This window comes from Malaclemys terrapin, chromosome 19, assembly GCF_027887155.1.
Source record: "Malaclemys terrapin pileata isolate rMalTer1 chromosome 19, rMalTer1.hap1, whole genome shotgun sequence".
In the NCBI taxonomy this organism is placed as follows: domain Eukaryota; kingdom Metazoa; phylum Chordata; order Testudines; family Emydidae; genus Malaclemys; species Malaclemys terrapin.
In genome coordinates, this window is record NC_071523.1 from 669,884 (window position 1) to 682,631 (window position 12,748).

At 45.5% G+C, this 12,748-nt stretch overlaps 1 protein-coding gene across 9 annotated transcripts in view; it reads right to left on the reverse strand.

The window, feature by feature from the left end:
• EIF4G3 (eukaryotic translation initiation factor 4 gamma 3) overlaps positions 1–12,748 on the reverse strand; it is a 390,421-nt gene that overhangs the window by 269,892 nt on the left and 107,781 nt on the right. For all 9 annotated transcript variants that reach the window (XM_054008991.1, XM_054008989.1, XM_054008988.1 and 6 more), the window contains exon 3: positions 4,418–4,546. In XM_054008991.1, the coding sequence (XP_053864966.1) occupies positions 4,418–4,546 (129 nt within the window). The remainder of the gene's footprint in view (positions 1–4,417; positions 4,547–12,748) is intronic.

Below are 12,748 nucleotides of genomic sequence, written 5' to 3' on the forward strand. Positions count from 1 at the left end.
CCAAGCCCCTCATCCCCAGCCCCACCCCAAAGCCCACACCTCAGCCAGAGCCCTCACACCCCTCCCCCGTACTCCAACCCTCTGCCCCAGCCCTGAGCCCCCTCTCGCCCTCCGAACCCCTCTGCCCCAGCCTGGAGCCCCCTCCTGCATCCCAAACCCCTCATCCCCACCCCAACCCGGAGCACCCTCCAGCATTTCTGGCCCCACCCCAGAGCCCACACTCCCAGCCGGAGCCCTTACCCCCCTCCCGCACCCCTACCGCCAATTTTGTGAACATTCATGGCCCACCATACAATTTCCATACCCAAATGTGGCCCTCAGGCCAAAAACTTTGCCCATCCCTGAGTTAGACAAACACCTGTCAGGGACTAACTAGGTGTACCTGGTCTTGCCTCAGTGCAGGGGCCTGTACTAGATGACCTCTTGAGGTTCCTTCCAGCCCTACATTTCTGTGATTCTTGGTACTGCACTGGAAACCAAGGAATAAGAGGAGAAAATAACAGCAATCATAATGTCATTGGCAACAATGTCATGGAAATTTTGTTCTGATAGTATTGAGTGCATTGTGTGCGCTGTCACTGCTGAATCAGTCTATTAGTTGAGTGTGTCCTGAAGAGATACCCCAGCAAAGTAGGTGCCTGAACTGTAGGATTGCAGATAATACCTGCCTTTTCACAGTTTCTGCAAAGTGAGGCCTCAATCCTTCTGTCCACTTGGTGCCTCATGCAGTTGTCTTCAATAGGAACAACCGTTTCTTTGGCCTCCGCATGCAAAACAACAGACTTCTGGCATTCATACCAGGGCTTTGCCATTTGAAGTTTGTACAAGAGTACTACTTCCTGTCTGTTGAGGCATCTCCCACTAGATGCTTGATCCGATTCCAATGAGACAATCTCCTCTACAGCTCAGTTGAGTTGGAAAATTTAGCTCTTTTAATATTTGCATGGAAAATATTTCCCTATCAGAAACTATGATGATTTTCTGCTTGGGAACTTCTAGGGTTTGGTCCAGCCCAAGAAGATTAGAAGATCCTTTTGAACCTGTGTAACAGTATTCCATCATGAATAGTCTGTTTTGGCTGCTGTGGTCAGATTTATTTTTTCCAAATTGAACTGTGATAGGTCTCCCTCTTCCAGGAAAAGGAGATGGCATCAACTAAGAAAGAATCTCAGATCCACATATGTGTTCTTTATGTTCTCTAGAATTTTTGTTTGTAACCTTTGCAGTGCCTACTGGAGGAGACTCAGATGAAACAGTTGAGGGGGAAGCAACCATCTTTACACTTTGACTTACAGATTTTTTGAGGCTGCTTTTGGCAGTAATGATATAGATGCTGAGGTAGTACAGCTATGGGGAGTCATTTACTAGGCCACTCACAAAGGATAGATGGGGGGAGACCTGCCTACTCTCCTATCACTAAATGCATTCAGTGTAGTACCTCTGGGAGCTTACCCATGTGCAGGGGTTCTGGATATCAGAACAAAGTAGGGAAGAATTAGAAGATCCCTATTAATCTCTAACCCCCTTTCTTGCCTGCTGAGGAGGAGGAACTGGTTTTACCTTGTTTGCTGGAGTTCTCTCTCAACAGTGTAGGGGCTGCTGCTTCTCTTCCATGATGGTTTGCTCTCTAAAATGCAACTGTTGCCACAACTGCAGCTGATTTCTCTTGTAACACTGTTTTCGGATAGGAGCCAGAAGCCGGCTGCAGCTACTGCCTGGCTCTATGATGGGTTCTCAGCTGTTCCCAAAATTTCTGTATCTTCCAGCTCCAGTAGGGCCATGCCTCAGTGGGGTGCCCCATAGAGCAGAAGAGGCTATTGGTGCTTTGATGGGGAGCCATCGGTGTGAGCCACTTCCATTTTCATTCTTCCTGCTGGAGGCAAGTCAGGCAGAGGAATATGTGCTCTGCCCAGTGAAGAAACCAGCAAAGGAACACAGGGGAGAAAAGAGAGTAAAAGCAGTCAAGACAAAAGCAGAGGAATCAAAAGGGTGTAGAAGTGAAGAAAGATCTCATTACAGAATAGATTCGCCACTGGGGAAATTAATGGAAGCTCCTACAGGGGCTTGACACTATAAAGAGCAATTGATGGACAGATCTCCTGCTAGCCAGGCTTGCCCAGATACAAAGCTCTAGCTGCCTCCATCTGGTCAGCAGAGGAGACTCTACTCACAAGAAGAGGGTCAGCAGATGTTTCCCACTACAGCAGAAAAACTCTGTTTAAAGGCAATTTGCATAAACAATGAAAACCAGTGAAAACAACTATTATTCTCCCTCTCATTTTTTACTGTTTGTCTACAGAATTCAAGCTTTCATTTCCACAAGATTTCTAGCCACTGCTTGTCCAATGTACTGGCGGAAGAGCTGCCAGAGCCACCTAGAGAAACAAATGACTGGATGTTTTCATCCGTTCACCAGGGCTAGATTGTATCTGGCCCTTATGCTTTCCTTCCTTTATGCCACCAAAGCATGGGACAGGTACAATTAAGCATAGGGACTGCTCCCTCCTACCACCCACAAGTGTCCCCAAGATGTTGGGGATACAAGGCCATGCCCCTCCTACTGATCATCACAGATAAAAAATACTGTAGTCTATGTAGTGGTGGCACAATCTGGGTCTAATTTCAAAGCCCCTAAGAGTCATTGGAACAGCAAACTAGTATTCTCCACGGCTGCCTAGAGTAGCAATTCTGGCACAGACCCCATCTTCTTTGCAAATATTGACTCAATTGGAAAATATTAAGGAAAAAAACAAACTTGGCTAACATTTTAAAACTTTGTGTAGGTCACTCTCCTTCCTCTCCTCCACCAGTGTCATTCAGGGATTGGCTTTCCCTTTGCCCACAAGTTCACCATTAATGAGTTTGCTGCTATGCAAGAAAGGTTGAATAGAATATTGGAGTTTCCCCTGCTTCCTTCACCTTTGGAATTTGTTTCTCTTTCTAGTGTGAGGCTCCACCTTCAAACCAGAGAATGGGTAAGTAGCAGCTGTGACATAAAAGTACAAGGTAATGCTCCAGGACAGCATCCACAATGCCTGCAAGATACTTTAGCTTCCACTTTCCAGGCCTCCAAGAGAATGGGCCATAACAAGTATCCAGACATAACCCTGGGTCTTCAGGTTTCTTGCAAGGTGCTTTACCCCATGTATCATATACATAGTGCTTTATCTGTAATCTGCTAATATGCTTTATTTATACTAGCTGGAAAGTTTCACACATATCCTCATTTGCTTTTACACATCAAAACAGTCTGAAAAGTGGATCATATTTTTCTGCTTCTCCAACATTAGAGAGGTTGGCTAGAAATTTCAGCAGTGTTCGCCAAGATTTTTAGTTGCTTTTTCCTAGCCATAGAGTAAGCTTGAAGCTTTCATTATCTCTTATCCTGTCTTCTGAACACTGCCCTCCCCCAATTCCACAATTGGTCTTCCTCCTTTCTCCTGTAAACTGATACATCTTGTTCAGAACTCTACTGCCCATCTTAATCTCGTGGGTATCTCATGGCTTTACATTTTTTCCATCTGCTCAACTGATTGTCAACTGAAATCCAAATTAAATTTAAGGGCTTATCTACATGAATTTAGTGTGCAGTAAACCAGGATGTGAATCTACAGCACACTAGCCTAACACACACTAAGTTTCTGTGTAGAAAAGTCCTAAGATTCTAGTTCTCATTTTGTCTGCTCTCCACACCACTGGATTTCCTCCACTTCCAATCCTTCATAACTTCATGCAGCATCCCTTCTCAATCTCCTTTTTCTCATTCTCGCTTGCCTCTTTTTTTATGGAGTGTGCTCCCCCTTTCACTTTCACTCCAGTACAACAGTAGTCTTTTAAAACATCTAAAAACTAATTTGTTCTCAATAACTTGCTAATCAAAGATTATTTGTTCATCCTTACTATTATTTCTATTTCGCTCTTCTTCTGTACTTTTTTTTTTTTTTTTTTGCAATCCGTCATTTTGTCTTGCAGTATTGGCACTTATTTTCGTAACTTTATTTCACTATTTTTAATATTAATTGTAAAGTGCTTTGCCCATCAGCATTGTGTAAAAAAAAACACTATAACAGTATGTGAGGCACTTCTGCAATGGTTAAAACAAAAGTGGACCATAATCCAGAATAGTTTGTGAGAAAATGGGGATATTCCTCAACACCGTCACCAATATTTTCTGCAATTTGATAATGATTCAGTAATTTGATAATGATTCAATAATGATTAACAACCAACTAGGGTGGTACACATAAGTCACTACAGGGTTGGAGTTGCTTTAAAATGGCATGCTCCGCATTAATCAATTTTATAGTGGTCACAGAAAGCAGATAACTCCAATTTAAATTGAGCTCCTTGAGCTGAGGGGAAAATACTAAAAAAAAAAACCAAGAGCAGGCAAATTTCTGACCAGCACCTCTCTTACCTGTGAAAGTCCAGGGGATGATGCATGTCCTGGTGGCGTTGCAGCAAGATTTGGGTGTCCTTTGTTTATTTCATGTGCAGAGTAAGCAGATGGTGCAGGAGGTCCTTGTTGTCTTGCTACCTGTGTTACCTGTAAGGAGATAAACTATTAGTAAAACATAATATTAGTAATTCAATCTTTATATACCATTCTATTCTTTGGGAGTAAGGAACTGCCAGATACGAAGGAGGCCAGAATCAGCAGCATTTTTAAAATGTGGTCCAATTCAAACATTATTTAACTACTTATGTGAAACCGGTGCTCATGAAGGTGTGGGAACTAATATCACAACCTTGATTCAGTTATAGTGGGGGGATTTCATTGCAATATCCTTGATATTTCAGTCGTGTGACCTTACTATGAGACTGTCAATGATCATAAATTATACCAAACAATGTTCTGATTTTTTATGCAAAAAACTGCTCATTGTGATTTGCAAAGTGGTGCAACAGGTGCTTGCTACCAGTCAGAATAAGGGACACACAAGGGCAACAAGAGAGGAAATTCCCCATTTATTCCTCAGTCTTGCACAGAAAATCTGACATTGATGACTGATGGCCTTGCCATCAATAAAGAAGAATAAAAATTCAAAGCAGTTCTTTTGGAAAATTAGCTCATTCTTCAGTCTCTCAAAAAAGCCAAACATAGTATCTAAATAAAATACTTTCCATGGCTCATATACTTGTTTCTATTCTACCATATTTATGATTTAATCTAAGGTGCTTAAAATGCAGTTTCCAGGTCAGTAAAACAAGAGATGGAAAATCAATGAGGAATCACAACTACAAGAGATATCCCCCAGCAATTCAGTGCAATGAAATCTTTGTTAATTTGTTTTATACTCACAGTGCAACAATAGAGCACTCTTTTCTCAATGAACAGTATTCACACCAACACCTCTCTTTGTTTAAAAACAGCCATTTAAATCTCAGGAATTTCAAAACACTACAAAAATTAATAGAAGGGGCTATTGCCAATGTACACCACAGAAAAATCAGCCAACATTAAAGGACATTAGAAAGAAAGCAGAAGGAAATTCCAGGCTCCTAATCTACCAACAAAGAATATCTTCAGTCTATTTGAAAACCAAGAGAGCTAGGTAAGGGCATATGAGACACATGGTTTAAATCTAAGGGCTTGTCCAAAACCCTTTATTACATTCTAAGTAGTGATGCATTCAGTTACATCGCCTGAGAGACACTCAAACAGCTGCAACATACAAATGAAAATGGGCAATACATGAAGGTGGACACAGTCCAAAATCATTCAGGAAGATTGAAAGAACCTTTGTGCTGATCAGAGAAAAGGGTGGGTAAAAAGAGTCTGCTACACCTTCCCCCAACTGGTTTTGTCCCTTCCCCAGAGAGGAATCATCTTATTCCTGGCTGATATAGACTGGCAGGGATGCACACATACAGATCCAGTCAACTTAACTGAAACTAGTTTGTAGAGAGAAGAAGAACAGGAGTACTTGTGGCACCTTAGAGACTAACAAATTTATTAGAGCATAAGCTTTCGTGGACTACAGCCCACTTCTTCGGATGCATATAGTTTGTAGAGGATATTGTGAAACTTTCGCAATCTGCCACTAGGAAAACTAAAATCCTTTACGGTCCTCCTAGTTATCATGGAGGGCTTGTCAAGTCAAAAGCAAATTTTTTATTCTATGATTGAAGAGCAGTTACAAAGGACATCAGAATCCACAGTTAGGAAAATAACAACAGAATGACACACAGAGTGCAAGGAAATTATTCACTTATAACCAGACCATTCAGAAGAATCTGTGCATGCTAATCATCACCCTCTAGAAAAAGTGGTGGACTTTCTGTGGAAAAAAAAGAGAGGTTACTAAACAATAACTGCAAAAAGAACGAGGAGTACTTGTGGCACTTTAGAGACTAACAAATTTATTTGGGCATAAGCTTAAGGTGCCACAAGTACGCCTCGTTCTTTCTGCTGATACAGACTAACATGGCTACCACTCTGAAACCTAAACAATAACTTGTTCTTCAAGTATTGTCAGCATAGATCCACACTCAAATGTGCATACACTTTCAGCACCAAAAGTAGAACCCTCTACAATGCTCTGACCATCAAGGCAGCATGCTCCCTCACAACACCAAATGTTCAGATCCATTTAAAGAGAATCCATGTCGGAGATGCTGAAGAAGAGAGGATGGAGAATGAAAATGTGCCTCTATACTGACATTCTTCACAAGAAACCACAGATATTGACAAGTTACGTCTTTTGAGTACTGTCAGTACTGAACCCATTCTGAGATTAAACAGCAATAACAATGCACAAAGAATGCAAGTCTGAGGTCAACTAATTAAAGACTGCAGGATCATTCACCTAAACTGAGCATTAAATCTAGAAGCCAAGTCAAGAGACTAATGCTATGTAGATACAAGAATTGTGTTCCAGGCAGCAGCTTTACATAATTCAATTATGTAGTTCTGAGACATGTTGTAGAAACAGCTATGGACTTGTTGGAATGTGGTTTGAGACCCTCAGGTACTGAAATAAATGTAAAGTCATAGCAGATTTGTATATTAAGCCTAATCCATTAGGGCAATATCTGGGTAGAGTCAGCCACCACCCTTGGACTTCTCACCATAACCCTCACAAAAATCTAGTCCCAAGTGTGACGGAGTAGGGAGTATTAACCTAGTTATGCTGCATGGGAGTTTTACTAGTTTACCGTCTGCATTAATACTAGATGGTGGCAGAATATAAGGGTGTAACTTCACTTAGGGATGATACTTGACCGCCAGCACTAACTTGAGCCCAGGAGGGGGTTGGGGCCAGGTGACACCTTCTGCCTGGGAACCTGGACAAAGGCTGAAGGAGGAGCCGGGGTGTGTGGCTGGGTGAGACTGCTGGAGGGAGTTTCAGTTTGGAGCTGGCTGGGGAGATGGGGGGAGGCCCAGAACCCTAACCCCACCCCCCAAGATGGACCTGACTCCCCCACATGCCGTGACACCAAGTCATGTTTACATGGGGAGTTACTGCACAGCAAGCCTGGCTGTGAATCTACCCTGCACCAGCATGCTACACAGTAATTCACCATGTGGACAATGATATAGTTCAGTCAAAGTCCCGGAGTGGGGCTTTACATACTACAAATGACTAAATTGCACTCCAGGACTTTCACTATGTTATGACAGCATCCACATGGTGAGTTACTGCGTGACAAGCTGGTGTGTTATTGATTCACACCCTGGCTAGCTACACAGTAACTCATTGTGCAGACAAGCCCCTAGAGCATGGGTGGGCAAACTTTTTGGCCTGAGGGCCTCAGCTGGGTATGGACATTGTACAGTGGGCCATGAATGCTCACAAAATTGGGGGTTGGGGTGCGGGAGGGGGTGAGGGCTCCGGCGGGCTCTGTGGTGGGGCCAGAAATGAGTTCAGAGTATGGGAGGGGGCTCTGGGCTGGGGCAGGGGATTAGAGGGTTGGGGTGCAGGAGGATGTTCTGGGCTGGGACCAAGGGGTTATGAGGGTGCTCCAAGCTGGGACTGAGGAGTTTGGAGGGTGGGACGGGGATGAGGGCTAGGGCACAGGGTTGGGCCGCTGGAGGAAGTCAGGGGTGCAGGCTCTGGGCAGTGCTTACCTCAAGCAGCATGTCTCTCCCCCCCGCCCCCCCCCCCAGCTCCTATGCGGAGACATGGCCAAATCGCTGTGTGCACTGTCCTGTCCGCAGGCACCACCCCTGCAGCTTCTGGAAGAAGCGACATGTCCCTCCTCTGGCTCCTACGTGGAGGTGCAGCACCAGTCAGGGGGCTCTGTGTGTTGCCCCGTCCGCAGGTGCCGCCCCTGCAGCTCCCATTGCCTGCAGTTCCTGGCCAATAGGAGTTCCAGAACTAGCACTTTGGGTGGGGGCAGTGTGCGGAGCCCCCTGGCTGCCCCTACGCGTAGGAGCCAGAGGGGACATGCCAGTGCTTCCGGGAGCGTATGGAGCCACCGCACGAGCGGAACGGGGCAAGCCTCAGACCCCGCTCCCTGACAGGAGCTGGAGGGCCAGATTAAAAGGTCTGATGGGCCGGACGCGTCCCGTGGGCCGTAGTTTGCTCACCCCTGCCCTAGAGGGCTTGTCCTATCCAGATAGTAAATATGGACTTTCTTAACATCTAAGATATGGAACCTAACTTTTCCGAGAAAAAAATGTGCTGGGGGGAGGGAGGATGTATTCATTTCAATTCGTTCAAGCAGAATTTAGAAACTATTTTAGGTAAGAATGAGTGTGAACAAAAAATACATCGTCTCCTTATGAAACAATGTATAAGAAGGGTCAGCCATCAAAACCTGCAGATTACTGACTCTCCTTGCTGAGATTACAGTAATTCATAAACTTTTGTATTGGTGACAACTTTCAGACAGCAAGCCTTTGAGTGGGATCCCCATTATAAATTAAAACATATTTTTTTATATTTAACTCTATTATAAATGGTAAATTTATAACCGTACTGTTTAAAATGAATTTACCTTTTCTCACCACTTTTAAATTAAGACTAAAACACCTTTTCATTGAATAATTATTATAAGCAGAAAAGTTGGTTTTTTTTTTTAAATATACTGTTTAATACTGGGGGAAAGGGACATGAAGAAACTTTGCCAATATTACTTTTCACAGCAGACTTAGTGGCCGATTGCCACCCTTACTTCTGCGTTTCTACTGGCGTTGGCACTACCTTCAGAGCTGGATGCAGAAGTAAGAGTGGCAATGTGGCGCTAAGTCTTTTGTGAAAAGTGATGTTTGTATATTTATTAATATTATTTTTCACAGCAGACTTATTAGCACAAACTTCACAGAAGACTTCATAGCTAACTAGGAGGCTGTGAAAAGTGGTATTTGTATATTTGTTAATATCACTTTTCACAGCCTCCTAGCTCTGAAGGCAGCACATTTAAAATTTAGCATTTTAAACAAGAGGCCCCACAAGGCCCACCCCTGAGTGCCACCCCTGCCTGTGTCTCCGACTGCTAAATTATAAATTACTGGGTTTTTTTGGCCAAACTCAGTTTAATGCAGCTCTTCAGCTGCTGAAGCCCTCTAATGTTGTCTCAGTCCCACCTTTTCAGTCTCAAGACAACAAACATGTGCGCATGATACTACAATCCCCAGAATCCAATTTAATTAAAGTGATGATAATACAAATATATATTTTGTTTAGGAACAAAGATCGCTGCATTATATGTTTACAATACTTTTTGAAGTAAATACACTACATTGTAACAGAAAGGTGTAATTTTCTAAAACGCTAGATTTAAATTATATAAGTTATAGCAGCTGCTCTCTGTGTGTACTCATGACCACCACATAATAACCTTGCACCCCCTGAGCAGTCACAATCCCCAGTTTGAGAACATCTGTGCTAGGAGTAATGCAGTCTTTAAAAGTCTTTTGAATGTTTGGTGACTATGAAGGACTAAATTAAAATGGTGAAAACCTGTCAATCAGGCCTTTCAGAAATCCTTTCCCCCTCCCTTTAAGCTTTTAATCCTCAAAAATCATCTCTGAAAGCTTTATGGTTCAGGAGCAATCAGCATTATGTACAATCAGAGAGTTCTTTCAGAGTACCATTGCCTGTCATTTACCCGGAACAAGCTTGGGAGATGCTTATAAAGAAAAAACGGTTATTCACCTTTGTAACTGTTGTTCTTCGAGATGTGTTGCTCATATCCATTCCAATTAGGTGTGCGTGTGCTGCGTGCACGATCGTCGGAGAATTTTCTACCCTAGCAACACCCGGTAGGATGGCTGGGGAGCCCCCTGGAGTGATGCCTTCATGACTCTGGATATATACCCCAGTCGACCCAGCGCCCCCTCAGTTCCTTCTTGCCGGCTACTCCGACAGTGGGGAAGGGGGCCGGGCTTGGAATGGATATGAGCAACACATCTTGAAGAACAACAGTTACAAAGGTGAGTAACCATTTTTTCTTCTTCAAGTGCTTGCTCATATTGATTCCAATTAGGTGACTACCAAGCCTTACTTAGGTGGTGAGGTCGGAGTGAGACATCGCTGAGTGCAGAACCGCTGATCCAAATGCAGCATCGTCTCTAGACTGCTGTACAAGCGCATAGTGAGCGGCAAAGGTGTGAACCGATGACCAAACTGCCGCTCTACAAATGTCATGGATCGGGACGTGAGCCAGGAAGGCAGTCGAGGAGTCTTAGGCCCTCGTGGAATGGGCGGTGAGGCGTGGCGTCGAGGCACTGGCCAAGTCGTAGCAAGCATGAATACAGGACGTGATCCAAGAGGAGATTGTTGCAGTGGCTGACCGGATGAAAGGCCTACCGGTCTCCTCGCAACCTAAGAGTTGAGTCGTCTTCCTAAACGGCTTTGTACGCTCGATATAGAAAGCAAGGGCCCTGCGTATGTCCAAGGAGTGCATACGCTGGTCTTGACGCATAGCGTGCGGCTTAGGATGGAAGACTGGGAGAAATATATCCTGGTTCACATGAAAAGCTGATACCACCTTGGGAAGGAAGGCTGGGTGGAGGCAAAGCTGCACCTTGTCTTTATGGAAGACTGTATACGGAGGTTCGGACGTGAGCGCTCTGATTTCAGAAACACGCCTTGCTACAAGGAAGCCTGTCTTCCAAGATAGGTAAAGGAGTGAGCAGGTAGCCAATGGCTTGAACGGGGGCCCCGTGAGCTTGGAAAGAATCAGGTTAAGATCCCACGCCGGAACCGGTTGATGCAGCTGTGGGTATAGGCGGTCCAAGCCCTTGAGGAATCTGATGACTATCGGGTTAGAGAAGACTGAGGAAGCGTGTTCTCCTGGGTGGAATGCCGATATAGCAGCCAGGTGCACCCTAACCGAAGATATCGCCAGGCCCTGCTGTTTTAGGGATAGGAGATATTCAAGTACAAGTGGGATCGACGCCTGCAAGGGGGGTGTGGCCCGCTGCTCACACCAACAGGAGAAGTGCTTCCATTTGGCCAAGTTAAGTGGCCCGTGTAGAGGGTTTCCTGCTGCCCAACAGAACCTGCTGCATGGGATGTGAGCATCGTAGCTCCGCCCGAGTCAACCATGCAGCATCCACGCTGTAAGGTGGAGTGATTGCAGGTCGGAGTGACAGAGTCGGACGTGGTCCTGAGAGATCAGGTCCAGGTACAATGGAAGCGTGATCGAAGTCTGTACCGACAGCTCCAGCAGCGTGGTGTACCAGTGCTGTCTTGGAAAAGCCAGCGCGACTAGAATCATACATGTCTTGTCTCTGCGTAGCTTGAACAGGACCTTGTGGACCAGCGGAAATGGAGGGAAAGCATAGAACAGCTGGTCCTTCCACGGTAGCAGGAAAGCGTCCAACAGGGAGCTCGGAGATCGCCCCTGGAGGGAGCAAAACACGTGGCACTTCCTGTTGGCGCGTGAGGCGAATAGGTTGAGCTGGGGAAATCCCCATCTCTGGAAGATGGAGTGGATGATACCTGGGCGAATCGACCACTCGTGCATTTGGAAGGACCTGCTGAGATGGTCCGCTAGAGTGTTCTGGACTCCAGGGAGGAACAATGCCATGAGATGTATCGAGTGGGCAATGCAAAATTCCCACAGGCGAATGGCCTCCTGGCACAGGAGAGACAATCGGGCTCCCCCTTGCTTGTTGATGTAGAACATGGCTGTGGTGTTGTCTGTGAGGACTGCCACGCAACGGCCATGTAGGAGACCGTGAAACGCCTGACAGGCTAGGCGCACTGCCATCAGCTCTCGAACATTGATGTGCAGAGCTAGTTCAGATGTGGTCCACAGGCCCTGCGTTTGGTGCTCCCCGAGGTGAGCGCCCCAGCTGAGAGATGATGCGTCCGTGACCAGGTACAGGGAGGGTTGTGGGGTGTGAAACGGCACTTCTTCGCACACCGACTTGTGGTTCAGCCACCAGTTGAGAGAGATCAAGACCAGATTCGGAAACCGTGACCACCATGTTCAGGCTGTCCCGACAAGGACGGTACACTGATGACACCCAGGCCTGAAGCGGGCGGAGCCGAAGTGTGGCATGCCTGATTACGTAAGTGCAAGAAGCCATGTGTCACAACAGGCCGAGGCACTTCCTTATCGTGGAAGTCGGGAAGCCCTGGAGGCTGCGGATGATGTTTGCGATGGTCTGAAACCGAGTGTCTAGCAGAAGAGCACGGGCGAGTCTGGTGTCCAAGACTGCCCCGATAAACTCTATTCTCTGGGTTGGCTCCAGAGTAGACGTTTCTTTGTTGAGAAAGATGCCCAACTTGTGGAATGTTTGTAGTGTGGTTTGGACTTGGGATTGAACCTGCTTCCTGGTGTGGCCATG